This window comes from Urocitellus parryii, chromosome 5 (assembly GCF_045843805.1).
Source record: "Urocitellus parryii isolate mUroPar1 chromosome 5, mUroPar1.hap1, whole genome shotgun sequence".
NCBI classification, from domain to species: domain Eukaryota; kingdom Metazoa; phylum Chordata; class Mammalia; order Rodentia; family Sciuridae; genus Urocitellus; species Urocitellus parryii.
In genome coordinates this window covers 45,387,838-45,406,691 of record NC_135535.1, presented here as the reverse complement: position 1 = coordinate 45,406,691, position 18,854 = coordinate 45,387,838, and the positions used below count along the sequence as shown (strand labels likewise).

The 18,854-nt window shown below is 39.2% G+C and overlaps 1 protein-coding gene across 1 annotated transcript in view; it reads left to right on the top strand.

Moving 5' to 3' along the window:
* Positions 1-14,454: 14,454 nt before the first annotated feature.
* The window catches only part of Rab21 (RAB21, member RAS oncogene family), a 32,427-nt gene continuing 28,027 nt past the window's right edge, over positions 14,455-18,854 (top strand). The window contains exon 1 of the mRNA XM_026386602.2: positions 14,455-14,870. Coding sequence (XP_026242387.1) covers positions 14,724-14,870 — 147 coding nt within the window. The 5' untranslated portion in view covers positions 14,455-14,723. The remainder of the gene's footprint in view (positions 14,871-18,854) is intronic.

The window sequence follows — 18,854 nt, the reverse complement described above, 5'->3', positions numbered from 1 at the left end:
TCCCTGTATGAATATCAGTAAATGTTCTGCCTACTCCTCTCCAGTGTCTGTTTCCAAGGTTCCTCTCATTTATGTGCAAATCAACATTAAGTCAAATTTTAAGGGATGCCTCTAGAGTTAGTTCTACAGAAGTCCCCCTCTGTGCAATGTCCTATTCACTAGTTCTCTGTCATAATTTCTAGCAGCCTCAGTCTCTCTGAGTTCTGATTTTTGACTCCATAACTTTTTTTTTTTTTTTTTTTTTTTGAGATGGGATCTTGCCCAGACTGGTCTCAAACTCCTGGGCTCAAGATATCCTCCTGCCTCAACCTCCTGACTAGCTGGGACTACAGGTACATGCCATTTCCACCTGGTCATAACTTTTTTGTAATATTCTTTTAAAAGTGTTTTGCAGTATTCCTTTAAAGACTGATGAACTTTTTTTTCCCTGGCAGATAAAACTACTTTTATATAAACTTCATTTTTTCAAGGTTTGATTTTAAATTTTTTTATATATATTTTTTAGTTTTTATATATTATTTAAATATATATATTTATTTTATTTATATATATTTATTTTATTTATATGCGGTGCTAGGGACGGAACTCAGGGACTCACACATGCCAAGCAAGCCTTCTACCACTGAGCCACTACTCCAGCCCTCGCAAGGTTTGATTTTATGATGAGTATAGATAGTATAGTTAGTTTCTACTGGAGTTTGGTTCCTCTATTAAAATGACACTCTTACACCAGGTGTGTTGGTGCATACCAGTGACTAGGAAGTCTGAGTCAGGAGGAGTGCAAGTTCGAGGACAACTGGGGCAATTTAGCTCTCTAGGATCTCCACTGAGACTCTGATGGGATCTTCTTATGATCCCCAAGCATTTCTGAGCTGTAGACATTTTCTACATTACAGCTTCCCTGTCAAATGTTCCTTCCTTAGAGTTGTTTTTTGCTGAGCCTGGAGCCCTGTGGAGTTTCACCTTTCACACATACTCATTGGAATTTTATCTCAAACATCAAGAAAGGGGACCATTTGCAAATGTATAGAGTTATTTATGCAGCTCCTTTATCTTCTAATTGCTTTTCCACACGTTTTAGCTGCCTTGGAATCCCGGAACCCCGCCTCCACCTTTTTATCTTAATCTCATCTTCTCATCCAGCACTGTGGTGAGATACTGTCCCTAGACCGAAAGCCACAGTGCTCATGGTGTTCACCTAGGTTGCTGCCTTCACTGAGAAAACACAGTTCTGAGATGCCTGTTGTCCAGTTGCTTCATTTGTTTCCCTAGTTTTCTAGTTGTTTACAGATCAGGGGAGGGGAAATCCCAGAGAGTGGTTATTTATTCATGATTGAAAACAGAAATCTGACTTGGATTTAATAATCAAACTGACTCTTTGTAGCAGTCCCTGATGTTCTTGAACTTAAAGTTAGAGTCTGAAAATGGGTAATGAAAGTTACTTTAATAAACTCCATGAGCATGGAGGCAGTAAAGATGTTACTAATGCTGTCAAGTCCATAGTTTACTGAAAGTTGTTTGTCTAATGAAAGCCACACTGGGGATGTTTTTATAAGGTCATAAAGAAGACAAATTTGTTAATTTGGTTTTTAAAACTCCTACAGAGTATTTGTTAATTTCCTTTTTACTGCTCCTACAGAGTATCCTAAGGGGTTCCATTGGAGAATAGAATAGTTGAATTTTAGCCAAGCTTAACCTCCTTATTCCATCATAATAAATAATGTGGCTCATAAAATCTGTGCCTTGAGTGGTTTTCTTGTTTTTCTCTACAGAAGTGACAACAAATAATATACCCATTCTCAGTAAATGGCTTTCAATTATTCATAGATTTGGCAAAATATTTTTTAATACCTGCAATGTGTGATGCACTGTGACAGGCACTAGATATGCAAAGATAAAAGAAAGTGTCTAATGTCAGGAAGCTTGTGACATGGTGAACAGACACGCTCCTTGTCTTAGTCCATTTGTACTGCTGTGACAGATTACTGTGATTTTAGTGGCTGAAAACACAAATTTATTATCTCACAGTTCTATAGGTAAGAAGTTTAACACAGATAGATCTCAATGGGCAAAAATTAACGTGTAAGAAAAGCTGTCCTCCCACCTAGAAGATCCAGGGGAGAGTCCTTTTCTTTTTCTTTTCCATCTTCCAGAGGTCACCCAGATTCCTTGGCTCATGGTTACCTTCCTACATCTTCAAAGGTGGCAACCATGGATCACATCACTCTGACCTTACTTTTGTCATTTGACTTCTTTGACTCTCACTTCCACTTTAAAAGATGCTTGTGATTACATTAGGCCCACCCGGATAATCTAGGATAATATCAGCTTTGCATAGCTGTGACCAAAATACCTGACATAACAACTCAAAGGGCTACTGGGAGGAAATCACATCCTTACAATCAACATTTTTGACATCTTTATTTGTCCTATTTTTTAAACCTCAGATTATGTATTTTTAGAAGAAAATGGTAAGGCCTGAGAATCTGAACATTTGATTTAAATTCCTTCTTTGCGAAGAAATATGTGAAGTTTCTTGAAACACTTTAGGTTAACATCTGTCACGTTACAGATAAATGGCTTGTGAACTGTACTTTCCTGCTTCCACCCCATGTCTTTTGGGATACCCTTTTTTTTTCTTTTTTATAATGAAGAAGGAAATCTTTGTATAATTTCCTTCTTTTTAATGTTGAAGAACATCCTAATGACGCAGGCTTGAATGGAAGCAGGGCCATCTGGTAAATTTTGTTGAGCTGCTGGTGCCCCCTTGTGATTAGTGCTTATGGTTACAGCTCAGTTTTATTTGCCTGTGAGAAGCATTTTGACTGTTGCTTCAGGTGGAGGAATAACGGCTTTGGAAAACTACAAAGAACCACAGGGACATGAGACTAGAATGCATCAGAAGCTATAGTTTACCTGGGCCACACCAGAGAAGGTAGATATCTGAGCAGGGACTAGATTCTGATAGGCATAAGAAGTGGGTATGGATCCTGAGTTGGCATAAAACATCACCACTACACCTAACTGTAATTGTTTCTCTGTGTTTTTCACACAGCAATATGAGGTTCATAAAGGCAGTCAACGAAGGTTGTTGAGTGACTAAGCAAATAAAGGAATGAAAAGGATTAATTTATACAAGCTTCACATGAGTTGACAGCCATTATTCTTTTTTCAATATTTATTTATTTTTTAGTTGTAGATGGACACAATACCTTTATTTTATTTATTTATTTTTATGTGGTGCTGAGGATAGAACCCAGGGCCTCACACATGTTAGGCAAGCACTCTACCACTAAGCCCCAGCCCCTATTATTATTTCTATTGTTAATTACTCTTATTAGATGCTTCAAATGGAAAAATGTTTGAAGAAAATTCTTTTTTTCTTTTTTCTTTTTTGTTGCAGTATTATGGATTAAACCCAGGGAACTCTGCTACTGAATCATACCCCTAGCCCTTTTATATTTTATTTTGAGACAGGGTCTCACTAAGTTGCTGAGGCTAGGCTTAAACTTGTGATCCTCCTGCCTGAACCTCCCAAGTCATTGGGATACAGAAGTATGTCATGGCACCTGACTACTTTGAGAAAACTCTATTTAATAAAGCCCCAAATACACAAGAGCATTTCTCAAACCTCATATCCAAGATAGTGTTTTTAAAAAATTCTTTTATTTGTTCTTTTAGTTATCCATGACAATAGAATGTATTTTGATTTATACATGGAGTACAAATTCCTATTCTTGAGGTTGTGCATGATGTGGAGTTATACTGGTTGTGTGTTCACATATGAACATAGGAAAGTTATGTTCAATTCATTCTACTGTCTTTTCCATTCCCATCCCCCTCATTGTAAGTCAGCATCTGCATACCATATGGACTTTGGTATTTTTGGTATTATTTCACTTAGCATGATAGTCTCCAGTTCCACCCATTTACCAGCAAATGTTGTAATTTTATTCTTCATTATAGCTAGGTAATATTCCATTGTATATATGTATGAAATACATTTTCTTTATCCATTCATCTGTTGAAGGGCATCTAGGTTGGTTCCATAGCTTAGCTATTGTGAATTGAGCTGCTATGAACATCTGATAAACTCAGTCTTATTCTCTCTTAAAATTGGGATCCATCTTGCCACTAAGGCATAAAAAGCTAATTTCGGCTTTACTATAAATTACTACAAATTCTAAACTGCTTGGAATGCCTGCCCGTGCCTTGAACTCACCCATGCCTGGCTTTCCCTGACCAGATAACAATCCTCTCTGAGGCTCTAATGACCTTCATAAATTCTGATGTCGGGGCCAGCAAAAATATAAACTAGCCTTTGTGTTATGCTGGTCAGAGTTTTGTTATCTGTAACCCCACTTTGTGTAACTTTCTGGGCTATAAAGCTGTGCTTCCAGAAAGCTACGGGGCTGTCCTTGGCTCCCACGGGTTTTGTTGGGAGAGGCAGCCTGGTCGGTCAAAATAATAAGCTTGCTTTAATTTGATTTTAATTGGAGTCAGTGGTCTTTTCTTTGCTTGGTAGTCTAACACATCCATGTGGCCATGTCACTATAGTATGCTGACTTGGGTTATATGCCAAAGAGAGGGATAACTGGGTCAAATGGTGGTTCCATTCCAAGTGTTTTGAGGAATCTCCATACTGCTTTCCAGAGTGGTTTCACCAATTTGCAGTCCCACCAGCAATGTATAAGTATGCCTTTTCCCCCACATTCTCACCAACATTTATTGTTACTTGTATTCTTGATAATTGCCATTTTGACTAAAGTGGGATGGATTTACAAAAATATTTTTAGTTGTAGTTGGACACAATACCTTTATTTTATTTATTTTTATGTGGTGCTGAGGATCAAACCTAGGGCCTCCTGCATGCTAGTCAATCACTCTATTGCTGAGTCACAACCCCAGCTCCTGGAATTTACATTTCTCTAAATGCTAGTGATGTTGAGCATTTTTTCATTATTTGTTGATCATTCATATTTCTTCTTCCTTTAAGTGTCTGGTCAGTTTCTTAATCCATTTATTGATTGGGTTATTTGCTTTTTTGGTGTTAAGTTTTTTTGAGTTCTTTATATATCCTGGAGATTAAGATTCTATCTGAAGCATAGGTGGCAAAGATTTTCTCCCATTCTGTAGGCTCTCTCTTCCTGTTCTTGATTGTTTCCTTTGCTGTGAAAAAGCTTTTTAGTCTCATTTATTGATTCTTGATTTTACTTCTTGTGCTTTAGGAGTCTTGTTGAGGAATTTGGTTTCTGAGCTAACATGATGGAGAGTTGGACCTACTTTTTCTTATAGTAGGCACAGGGTCTCTGGTCTAATGCCTATGTCTTTGATTCACTTTGAGTTTTGTGCAGGGTGAGTGATAGGAGTCTAATTTTATTTTATTACATATGGATTTACAGTTTTCCCAGCACCATTTGTTGAAGAGACCATCTTTTCTCCAATGCATGTTTATGGCACCTTTGTCTAATATGAGATAACTAACTGTCCAATACATAGTGTTTTAAAGGCATAACTTCATATCATTTGCTTCAATTAATACATACAAATAGAGCACCACATTCTGGGATCTGGAGATAAAAAAAATATGTGACAGGCACAGTTCTAGTCCCCAGAGCAGAGCATATAAGACTATATTAAAAATCCCTACCCCTCTCTCTCTCTCTCTGTTTCCATCTCCCTCCTCCTTCTTCCCTCCCTCTTTCCTTCCTCCTTCTCTCCTTCCTCCCTCCTTCCTCCCTCCCTCTTTCCTTCCTCTCTCCCTCTTTCCTTCTTCCCTCCTCCCGTGGTGGTGGTGGTAGTTTTTTTTTTTTTTTTTAATACCCCCCCCCTTGCTCTCTCTCCTCTTCCTGTTGTGGAAAGCTTGGTTCTTGTCCCTGATACCAATCCAATAACAATGACACAGTTTTGAGATAAAGGTTTATTGTTCTGCTAGCAAAGGAAAAACACCGGGGACTCTTGTCCCAAAGGCTGTGATTCTGCCCATCAGCAGGAACAGGGGGATTTTTTAGAGGACACTCGGCTCTCCTTCCTTCTTCCAAGGATGGTGGCACAATGTGATATGTGATGGGATTGGATAATTGAAACATTTTTTCTCTTGGATGGCTGTCAAACCTGCAGTAGGACACATTAGTCTGTCCTGCAGTGGAAGATCTCTAAAGAATCTTCAGGGAAAACATGGACTAAGAGGAGTGAGTCCCAGAGACTATTTCCATGAGATCGAACATATCTTCCCCTGCTCCCCCCACACTCTTTTCTTCTGGGAAATGAAAACCCAGAGTTTAAATACGTAATAACAATAAAAACAGAAATGTGCAGGAAAAAAAAAATCCCTACTTTAGCCTGATGTGGTGGTGCATGCCTGGAATCCCAGTGGTTTGAGAGACTGAGGCTACAGGATCTGAGTTCAAAGCCAGCCTCAGCAACTTAGCAAGTCCCTAAGCAATTTAACAAGACCCTGTCTCTAAATAAAATATTTTTTAAAAAGTGGCTGGGGATGTGGCTTAGTGGCTAAGTGCTCCTGGGGTCAATTCCCAGTACCAAAAACCAAAAATCCCTACCTTGCTGCCAACCCCCAAATTTCAGTTCCTTTCCTATGGCAGCTGCAATCATGTTTTCTCCTCTCTCACACACACAAACACTTCATCTGCTAATAATTTATTGTTTTCAAATTATTGTATATTATAGCTTAGTAACCCAAACTTCCTGTATTTGTAGATAAGCTGTGCAGAAACAGCATCTGTTTAGAATTTCTAATTATAGAAGTGTTTTTTTGAACTCCTCTTTTGACCTTATGGAAAAATCTAATTAGATAAAGAATGCATTCCTTGGGCTGGGGATGTGGCTCAAGCGGTAGCATGCGTGCGGTGCGGCCCGGGTTGATCCTCAGCACCACATACCAACAAAAGATGTTGTGTCCGCTGAGAACTAAAAAAATATATATATTAAAAATTCTCTCTCTCTCTCTCTCTCCTCTCTCACTCTCTCTTAAAAAAAAAAAGAATGCATTCCTTGTAATAGTTGTTAAAAAGGAATCCATATTCAATAGAGGATTAAAAATACCCTGGAGAAGGCTGTAGGGGGTGGGGAGGAGGGACTCATTGATAGAATGCTTGCCTCACATACCTGAGGCCCTGGGTTTGATCCCTAATACTAAAAGAAGAAAGAAAGAGCCAGTTTTGGATACAAATTGACTATATGGAAAAATGAAGCTGAGGAAATACTTAAATGTCTATGCGAAAAACATACATAGATTAATAGAGGGAAAGTTAGAAATGTTTCTTGAGTTCTTGGATCTCTAACTGTCCTCCTACTTGTTCAGTCCTTCCCTCTGTCTCTATAATAATACACTCAGGTGCTTCACAATTATAATAGGCTACAAAAATACACATTTTATTAGCCCAAAAAGGTGCTTCTCAGCTTGGCTTCATTAACATTTTGGGCTTGATAATTCTTTATTGGGTGGAGGGAATTCTATGCATTGCAGAATACCCATGTTTATAGCAGCACAGTTCACAATAGCCAAACTATGGAATTAGCCTAGGTGTCCATCAGTGGATGAATGGATAATGAAGATATGGTATATAAAGAGACAATGGAGTTTTATTCAGCCATAAAAAAAGAATGAAATCATGTCATTTGCAGGAAAATGAATGGAATTAGAGAATATTATGTTAAGTGAAATAAGCCAAAGTTAGAAAGTCATGGATTGTATGTTTTCTCTCATATGTGGAAGCCAGAGAGGAAAAAAGAACAGAAAGGTTATAGGGGATGGAAAGAATCTCCTGGAGGGAGATCAGTAGAATAGAGGAAAGGAAATAGGGAAAGGGAGAGGAAGAGGGAAAGGGGAAATACTAGGAAATGATACTGGCCAAATTATATTGTTGTATTGTGTGCATGTACAAATATGTAGTAATTAGTCCAATCATTATATACAATTATAACACACCAAAAAACAGGGACAAAATTAAGTGAACATAAATTGTTTAAAAAAGTCTTTCCTTTTTCTTTGACATTAATTTCTAGTTTTCCTTGATTACTTTAAGTGTTCCCTCACAACTTCTTTTCTGTCCAAGCCATAAGTCAATGGTTTGCATTCTACCTTAAATTCTATCTGCTTTCTCAAATAAATCAGTGTTAAATTTTTAAAAAGTCAATGTTCTCAGGAGCTCTGTCCTAGACCCCTCTGACCCTTTTATTTTATATACTGTCCCTGAGTTATCCATTTCTATGGGACTACTTATATTCATGCATCACAACATGGCAGCTTTAACTCCAAGGCTATAAATTCAAAGTTTTGTTTTGTTTTGTTTTTATCTCTTATAGTAGAAGGAGGTGAAGCGGGAGAAGTTGGAACATTTGGATAAAATATTATATCTGCCACAGGAATGTTTGGCAAGGTTTCCCCCAATTCTTTTTTTTTTTTTTTTTTTTTTTAATATTTATACTTTTTTTAGTTCTCGGCAGACACAACATCTTTATTGGTGTATGGTGCTGAGGATCGAACCCCGGCCTCACGCATGCCAGGCGAGCGCGCTACCGCTGAGCCACATCCCCAACGCCATCCCCCAATTCTTGACTAAGTGAGTCCGATTGCTTTTGTATTCCATCGTGGAGGGATGGGGAGTAGAGGGGGGAGTGTGTGGTGGGTGGTGGTGGTGTTTTTTTTTTTTTTTAAAGCTTTAAATACAAGTATTTTAAGGTTCTGAAAAATCAAATTCCAAAAACTAATATCTTTGTTCTACTGTGTTTTGCTGCTGTAATCTCTCTTGATGCACAGGATTCCCAATGGCCCATAGAAACAATAAGGGGGAGCTGGGCATGGTAGCACACACCTGTAATCCCAGTGACTTGGAGGCTGAAGCAGATGGATCAAAAGTTAGCCAGACTCAGAAACTTAACGAGGCCCTAAGCAACTCAGGGAGACAAAGTCTCTAAACAAAATACAAACTAAGGCTGGGGATGTGGCTCAATGGCTGAGTGCCTCTGGGTTCAAACCCCAATACCCCCCCCCCAAAAAAAAAAGAAAGAAAGAAAGAAAGAAAGAAAAGAAAATTAAGGGAAATAGGTTAAATTAAAGAAAATAGGTTAAAATAAGGGAAAAATAGGTTAAAAATTAAGGGAAATAGGTTAAAATATCAAAATATGATCCTACCCCAATTTCTGCACAAATGTTTATTGAGTGACAATCATATTCTGGGCACAGTGGTGGAGCATGAAGCCTCAATAATGCATCAGATGTCAAAGTATCTGATAGAGCTTGTAAATATGAAAATAAATCAATGTTAAGGAGTGTAATAAAAATATGAAAAAACCAAGGTTACTTTAGAAAGAATGCTGAGAGTAGCTTTCCTGAGGGGGTGATATCCAAGATTATATCTGAAAGATATGAAGAGAGCTAACCACAAGCAATACTGAAGATACAACATTCCGGATAGAAGGAACCACATTCAAGCCCAGGGGTGGGAAGGACTAGCACACAAAAGGAATGGAATGGAGGCATGCAAGGCTGGAACAAAGCATTGGAAGGAGAGGATGGTATGAAATGAAGGTGGAAAATGATCATGTGGGGACTTTAGAGGTAGGTAAAGAGTGTGCGGTTGTTTTAGTTTTGTTTTAAATGTCTCTGACTGTTGTTTGGAGAAAAGATTACTGCAGGTGGTAGGGAAAAAGTGAAGTGTATTATAATAGCCTAAGAAAAAGTCTGTTGTGGGCTTGAATACCATGCTGGTGAAAATGAAGAGTTAATGAATTCAAGATATATTTTGGAAGTAGAATTAACTGGACATGGTAATGGATTGGGAGTAAATTGGAGTAAGAGAAAACAAGATGTTGGCTAGGTTCTATCTTTCATATAATACTCATAATAGAACCATTTACTGAGGTAAGAAAAACCAGAGGAGGAATAGCTTTTGGAAGGAAACTGGGAGATATATTTTAAACATATACTATTTGAAATGTCTATTCAGCACCTAAGTGAAGTGCTAAGTGGGCAGTCACCTGTATACATCTGGTGCTTAGCAGAGAGCTCAAAGGTAAAAAGACACAAATTTAGGAGTTATTAACATATGGAGGATATTCTATGTCACAGAACTAGAGGCTGTCACCCAAGGTGAGAATTTTAGTGGAGAAACCTGAGACTGAATCTCAACATTCAGAGGTTGAGAATGGGTGGAGAATTCAGCAAAGATGGAAAGGAAGCAAGCCAAAGGAGTAGGAGAAAAAAAAAAAAAAAGATTTTGATGACCTGGAAACAAACAGGGAAACATGAGTCATGAAAGAGAGAATCATCAGCTGAGACAAATCTGCTGAAATGTTAAGAAAACTGAGGATAAAGAAGTGTGTCCATTTGGTCTGACTTAATGTTCTTCTGGAAAGGCTGGATTAGTTGCTTCTCCTATTGTTCCATAATTCCATGTATGTGTTTTATGGTATATACCATACCATTTATCATACTTCATCATAACTGTTTTAACTACCTGTGGCACCCATTAGTGAAAGGTGAGTGACTTACCCGAGATGGAAATTCAACCAAGAGATTTTATTGGGGGGCTGCCCGAAGGGGAAGAAAAGGAGAGGAAAAGAGCAGCAGCCTGAGCCTACAAGCTTCAGCTTAGGAAGGGTTGCTTAGGCAACTTGGCGGGTGCTAATTGGCAGGGTGACTCAGGAATGGGTGCTGACTGGCAGGGTGACTCAGGAACCAGCGAATGGATACTGTGTCCCATGGGGGATTGGTTGAGAAAACTTTTGACTTTGGCGCCCTTCAGAGAGGAGGGGGAGGGGTAAGGGATGACATGTTGTTCTTCTAGAGAGATGGAAACTTAACTTCGGTGGGGAGAAACCTGATGGGGGAAATAAAACCAAAAGGCAAGGTGTCCCACACACCCAACAATTAGATTTTAAGTTCTATGAAAACAAGGACCATGTCTGATTGGGTCACAATAGCATAGTGACTGGCATGTAGTAAATCTGAATAAATAATTTTTCAGTGGTGAAGGAATAAATAATGAATGAACAAAAGATGTACAAAGGTCATTGACACTCATTCTCCTTCTCAAATGAAAAATAAGAATTATATCTGATTCCTCAATTCTAGGAATTTCATTAAAACTCAACAATTAAAGTCCCTGGACAGTGGCACTGGAGGCCATTGGTTGGTTGTGCTGGGGATTGAATCCAGGGCCTGAAGCATGCTAGGCAAGCACTATACCTCTATATCCTTGACTAAGGTTGGTCTTAATACACAGAAATAGTATAGGAACAGTAAGAGGAAGGAAAAGTCCATCAAAAGCAGGACTCAAATATATTAAAATGCTCCATAAACTCAACTTTATAACCACCAGTTCTTCCACTGTTGCAGAAACTATTAGAGCTGCACACTACCTTTCTATGGCATTTTGTTTTATCATTTGATGCTATGCAATATATTCATTGTTAACTCGATTTCACCCATAAACTTTATGGGATTGTTTGTGGGGAGAAGCTTATGTTGGTGCAAAATAGCTGCATGAATTTGCACCTTCTCATGGCTCAACTCTTTCCCGTCAGGAATCTATTTTGAGTTATCTACTCAGTGAGGAGTCCTCATATTTTTGCAGCTCTTTTTTATCTAAGGAGGAACTGGAGTTCTATTTGTGTGTGTGTGTGTGTGTGTGTGTGTGTGTGTGTGTGTGTGTGTTTCCCTATCATGTTTATGCAGACCAATCAAAGTCGACTCTAAGACTGATCTAAGTTCTAAAGAGCAGAGCATTCATCTTAGAATAGGCGTATATTTCTTTTCATGCTTGGACTAATGTAGGCTATTTGTTTTCTGCCAATATGCTTATGTATTAGTTTCCTATGACTGCTGTAATAAATTATAATAAACTTGGTAGCTTAAAACAATGTATATTTTTTTCTCTTCCAGTTCTCAAGATCAGGAGTCCAAAATTAGTATGGACAGAGCTGTACTTCCTATAGAGGCTTTAGGAACTCCTTGTATTTTCCAGCTTCTGTGGTTGATAGCATTCCTTGGCTTGGGGCTACATCACTTGAATCAATGCCTCTGTGATCACACTGCCTTCTTTTCTGGTATGTAGGATCTCCTGCTTCTCTCATAAGAATTTCTGTGATTGTAGTTGGGCCCATTCTGATAATTCCAGATAATCTCCCCATCTCAAGATCATTAACTTAATCATACCTATAAAGATCTGATCTTATATATTTGGGGGCCATTATCAGCTTACCATAATTTACAGCTCAAAAGTATACCAACTACTTATTGAAACTCATGAAAAGCTTTTTTTGTTTTTGTTTTTGTTTTTTGCAGTTCTAGGGATTGAACCCACTGAGCTATATATCTCATGTCCCTCCTTTTAAATTCTGATACAGGGTCTCACTGAATTGTTCCGGCTGGCCTTGAACTTGTGATCCTTCTGCTTCAACTTCCCAGGTAACTGAGATTATAGTTGTGTACCAATGCTCCTTGCTCATGAAAAATTTTATACACTCCTCAAATCCCAATGTATACTAAGCTCAAACAATTATTTTGATTTTAAACATTTTATTTTACAATAAAATGTTAAAATTGTTTTGATTCAGTGATAAATGCAAAGTGCTACATATAGGTTCTAAAAATAACCACACTATTTAAAATTATCTTGGTTGCATATAATTTGAACTTAAAGAATTGGCTAAGTTGAAGAGAGAAGAGAAAGCTTAAATAATAATCATATAGCTTTCTGCATATGTATGAAGATGTTTGACAAAGAATAGGGATTAGATGCATGCTGTATAAATTGAATCAGGAATAATTAACTGCAGGCAGAATCAGATTTCAATCCATTACAAAGAATTCAGAAAGGTCAATGGAAGAGGCCTCCTCAAAATGAAATCACTTCCTAGTTCTGGAAGTGTTCATGAATGTGCAAAGGCCCTGAGGGAGGCATGCAGAGAAAAAAGGTAGAGAATACATCCACAGGTACAATCATGAGAAATTTAATAAAAACAAAATCTCTTTAATGATTGATTCTAGATAGCACAAGTAATATTACTCTTCTCCAAACTAATTTTCTAATTACAGCCAGCATGATCTTTTAAAAAGTCATATCTGATTATGTCAGCCCCTTAATAACATTCTGCACTAAAACCCTTCATTTGATTAAAGGCCCTTTCTATATTGACTAATGGCTTCCTTGCCAGTCTCATCTGGAGTTTTAACCTGCATTCTTGTCATGTTTTAGTTGCTCAACTTTAGAGAGTCCTTCCTACCTCCAGCTATTGAACAACTTCTTCCAAACCTCAATGCCTCTATCCTTTTTGCCTAGCATACTCAAAGATAGCTTTCTCCAGGAAGGCTTCTTTAACATGCCAAACTAATTGGTTTCCCATGCATACCTGCAAATTTCTCTGAACTGCTTCAAGATGAAGCATTCAGTGCATAGTTGATTGTCTTACTAAAAGGTAAGCTCTCTGAGGACAGAGACATTCAGCACAGGGCCTGGCATATAGTGGGCATATTCAAATATTTGTTGGATGAATAAATGGACTTTTAAAAAATTTGGCTGAAGTGCAAAAGAAGACTGATGGGGGAAAAATGTTTGCCTAATTGATAGCAGACCTCTAGTTGCAAAACTTCAGAAATACCCCTATGGTTTCTTAAAGGAATGTATTTCATAAAAGAAAATGGAGGTTAATGAGGAAAATTAAACAATCATCAAACAAACTGGGTCCATTAAACTGGAGTCAGCATGGAATACAGAAATCCTGGGAAGCAGAGCACAACAACTTAAGATATATCATGCATTCAGTCATTATTACCAAATATTTGTGGAGTGCTTATTATGTGCCTGGCATTTGGGGCAGGCTGGGCATACAAGGTAGGCAAGTATTACACAGTCTTTGTTCTTACAAAACATACAGCCCAATCGGGATGGACAAATACTTTGCAAAGTAATTTCATTTCAAAGGTAAGCCCTGATAAAGAAGGTATATCATTGTTATGAAATACCTAATTTAGTGGCAGGTAGGTAGGAAGGATAGAAGAATGTCGGGCATGGACTGGGTGGTCAGGAAGCCTTTCGGAGTTATGGAGGCCCTGATGGTCTGGGAAACTCATAATTTGGAGATTTCAAAGAGAGATTCAAGGGCACCTTGATAGATTTGACTCAGTGATCCCTGGTGTGAAAGGTCCTTTGCCTGGTCAGCAAGGCTTGTCCCTGGGCAAGAATAACAACATTCTGCACTTCATCCCACCAGAGCGGGACCTGTCACAAAATGCTGGTTGGTTCCTTGTTCCCGCAGGCTTCCACCAAGGGCAGGGCAGCCGCGGCCCGCAGACAGCCTGGCGGTGCCCTAGACGCCAGACTTACCCAACTCCACCCTGGGAAGAGGCGTGGAGACCCCGCCCACGCCCTGGCGAGCTCTGCCGGCGCGTCCGGGGGCCGCCCCCGGCCGCCGCGGCCACGTGACCCGAAGTGTGACGTAGGAGGAAGGAGACGCCATTAGAGGGAGGTGGAGAGGGAGCGCTCTTTGCCTTTCCTCCGGTGCCTGACGTGGTGGCTAAGGCCCTTCATTCTTGGACTTTCTCTCGGTCCTTCCAGGCCTCGCCCGAGGACAGAGAGGAGCCAGCGCCGGGTCGGCGGGCCGTTGGCAGGGCGCGGAGTCGGCCGCGGCCGTGAAGGCGCTGCCGCGGCTGTGGGGAGCTCGGCGCAGTTCTCGTGCTCGGGCTGCCGGGAAGCGGCGGGATGGCTGCGGCCGGCGGCGGAGCGGCGGCGGGCCGAGCTTACTCGTTCAAGGTGGTGCTGCTCGGGGAAGGCTGCGTGGGAAAGACGTCGCTGGTGCTGCGCTACTGCGAGAACAAGTTCAACGACAAGCACATCACCACTCTGCAGGTGCGGACCCCGGGCAGCGGGAGGTGGCGCCTCGGGGGCCCCCACCTACCTGGGGCTGTGAGGACTTTGCCGCCCGAGTCCGCGGGATCTGGGCTGGCAAACTTCAGGCCTGTCATCTCCACCTTCGGATTGCTTTTCCGAGTTCGCCTTGGTTTCAGGCTAGGTCGGGGCGCCGGTAGATGGTGAGGACAGGCTGTTGGACGGGAGGTGGAAGAACCCTGAAAAGTCCCAGTGTCCCCGGTGGTAGCTGCGCACTTCGGGGAGTCCCCTTCCGTGGACTAGTTTTTCCCCTTTGATGAGCTTCCGCTCGGGCCCTAGGTGTTTTCACCCTACAGTCTCAGGGCTGTTTCTGTACTTCGGAAATAGGAACTTAGCTGCAGGTCTGATTTTTGCGAAAGGTGATTTGTAACTTAAGTATTTACTGATGACAAAGTGTTTATGCAAGTTCCATTTTGTCCTGTTAGCAGGAATGGCAAAACAGCCATCTCTGGAGGGTTTTTGAAATGACCGCTTGCTGGTGCAGGTTACGCAGTTTCATTGCAGCCTGCGTGGGTCTGACTTGTGGGTCACTCATTCTGCGAGGTCGGTCGACCCACGTTGACACGTCATGTGAATACTGGCCAGCAATTGGTCCCAAAACTAAAAGCTTAGACGCTGCTACTATTCATTTCCTTAACCTGTCATGAAAGGCTGACTTTCTTCTGCACTTATATGGGAAAACATTAAAATATAATCATTAAGAATGAAGCCAGGCCTTTGAGGAGTATTCTCTCCCCCACACTCCTGAAGAAAACGGTTTGCATTTGTTAGGAAAAGTTTATTCTACTAATCTGGCTTGGTAAATTTGGCCAGAGGCAGTCAAGTCTAGTGGACATTTGAGTTTGATTGCCTAGATTGTATTCTGTCTTAATCCATTTAATTAGCTGGTAATCTTGGGTAAATTTCTTAATCTGTCTGACCCTAAATTTCTTCTTCTGTTAAAATGGTCATAATAATAGTATCTAGCACATAGGGTTGTCAGGATAAGTATATGTAAAAGCACTAGGACTTGATGCAGTGTAAATATTATTAGGGCCCCAACTTGCACAGTAGAATTTAATTAGTAATTGTGAAGTGTACAAGAACATGGATGCTATTTAATGGAATGCATAATCTAACCATTGTGACATTTGATGTTTGATGCTATTATTAAACTGTTGGGTCTAGAATATAGGAAGATGCTGTGATTCTGATTCCATGTTCTATTTTTACCCTTCTGTTCTTAATCCTATGTGAAACATAATATCTGAATGTCACATTATAAATTGCCACAAGTTAATGCTGCAGTGGTGCCAAAGCTCAACTTTGAACCCTGGTCTGACTTAGGATTTTTGAATAGTTAACTTTGACTGCATCTGGATATTGATAAACAAACTATTTAGCAATTTCCTTTATGCTAAGGTCTAAAATGAAAAACTATTATAATTGAGATCTTAATGGTTTTTAAAAAGATAATTTAGTATTCTAACCTAAAAATTATATTTTTATTAGACATCTCAAAAACATGCTCAAAACTAAATACCTGAGAGAAGTCAGTGCAAACCACACAGGAAAGAATAAAGTTATAGTAGATCTTCAGTATCAAAAGCATAAAAGACCTGATTTTTATGTTTATATAACTTGTCACAGTATCTGGATTTTTATAGAATTGAGGACTTTGTTGTATACCAATTTATGGAAACAGTACTCTAATCTCTTTCTCTTAGATATCAGTTCACCTCATTTTTCTTTTTTTTCCTGAGAAGTGTGATTTGTGTGACCTAGGAGACACAATGTTATATGCCTTTAATTTCCAAAATGAGAGGATCATGCATCAGAAGATATGAGAAGAGTTCCCTTTTTTCTTGTCAAGAAACTTTTCTTTTTGGTTGTTGATGGACCTACTATTTATTTATTTATATGCAATACTGAGAATCGAACCCAGTGCCTCACACATGGGAGGCAAGCACTCTGCCACTGAGCCACAACCCCAGCCCCAAGAAACTATCTTTTTAAAGTACTTTTTGTTTTGCAAACTATGCTCTTATCCATTCATATTTTTTTAAAATTGTATGACTGATTAGAACTTCAGATAGTTCATGATTCACTGTTTCAGTTTTATTTTGAATTCTTCAGTCAGTTGATTGTCCACCTTTTTATTAACATCTTGAAGGTAAAATGAACTGATGTCAGAGAAAGTAGAAAACTGAGGTGGCCCATTTCCTTTTTAGACAGGTCTAATTTTCAGCAAGTTTTTCTTTGTATCAAGTCAAACTCTGTTTTTTTGTAGTTACCGCCCTAGTTCTGCCCTCTGAATCTTGGTCTCATATGACATCACTTCTGATAGTTGAAGATAATTTATTATATCCCCTTGAGTCTGGTCTTCTTTGGGTAACACAGCTCTAGTTCCTTTAACTGGATCTCCAGTGACATTATTTAAAATCCTTCCACAATTTTTTTTTTTTAAATTTTTACTTTTGTAGTTGTAAATGGACAGAATGGCTTTATATGTTTATTTGTTTTTTATTTTTTTTGTATATGAAAGCAGAATGCATTACAATTCATTTACACATAGAGTACAATATTTCATATCTCTGGTTGTATATAAAGTACATTCACGCCAATTTATGTCTTCATACATGTACTTTGGATAATGATGTTTATCACATTCCACCATCATTTCTAACCCCCTGCCCCCTCCCTTCCCCTCCCACCCCTCTGCCCTATCTAGAGTTTGTCTATTTCTCCCATATTCCCCCTCGCTACCCCGCAATGAATCAATCAGTCTCCTTATATCAGAGAAAACATTCAGCATTTGGTTTTTTGGGATTGGCTAACTTCACTTAGCATTATCTTCTCCAATTTACCTGCAAATGCCATGGTTTTATTCTCTTTTATTGCTGAGTAATATTCCATGTGTATATATACCACATTTTCTTTATCCATTCATCTGCTGAAGGGCATCTAAGTTGGTTCCACAGTTTAGCTATTGTGAATTGTGCTTCTATAAATGTTAATGTGGTTGTGTCTTTGTAGTATGCTGTTTTTAAGTCCTTTGGGTATAGACTGAGCGGCGGATAGATAGCTGGGTCAAATGGTGGTTCCATTCCCAGTTTTCCAAGGAATCTCCATACTGCTTTCAATGTTGGCTGTACCAATTTGCAGTCCCACCAGCAGTGTATGAGTGTACCTTTTCCCCCACATCCTTGCCAACACTTATTGTTGTTTGTCTTCATAATAGCTGCCATTCTGACAAGAGATTTCTTAGAGTAGTTTTGATTTGTATTTCTCTAATTGCTAAAGATGATGAACATTTTTTCATGTATTTGTTGATTGATTGTATATCATCTTCTGAGAAGTGTCTATTCAGGTCCTTGGCCCATTTATTGATTGGGTTATTTGTTTTTTTGGTGTTTATCTTTTTGAGTTCTTTATATATCCTAGAGATTAGTGCTCTATCTGATGTGTGAGGGGTAAATATTTGCTCCAAAGATGTAGGCTCTCTATTTACCTCACAGATTGTTTCTTTCTTTTTTTTTTTTTTATTTTTTTTTTAATATTTATTTTTTTTAGTTTTCCGCGGACACAACATCTTTGTTGGTATGTGGTGCTGAGGATCGAACCCTTGCCGCACGCATGCCAGACGAGTGCGCTACCGCCTGAGCCACATTCCCAGCCCACAGATTGTTTCTTTAGCTGAGAAGAAACTTTTTAGTTTGAATCCATCCCTTTTATTAATTCTTGCGCTACAGGAGTTTTATTAAGGAAGTTAGGGCCTAATCAATATTATCAAAATGACCATACTAGCAAAAGCACTATATATATTTAATGCAACTCCAATCAAAATCCCAATGGCATTCCTCTTAGAAATAGAAAAAGCAATTATGAAATTCATCTGGAAAAATAAGAGACCCAAAATAGCTAAAGCAATCCTTAGCAGGAAGAGTGAAGCAGGTAGGTAGCATC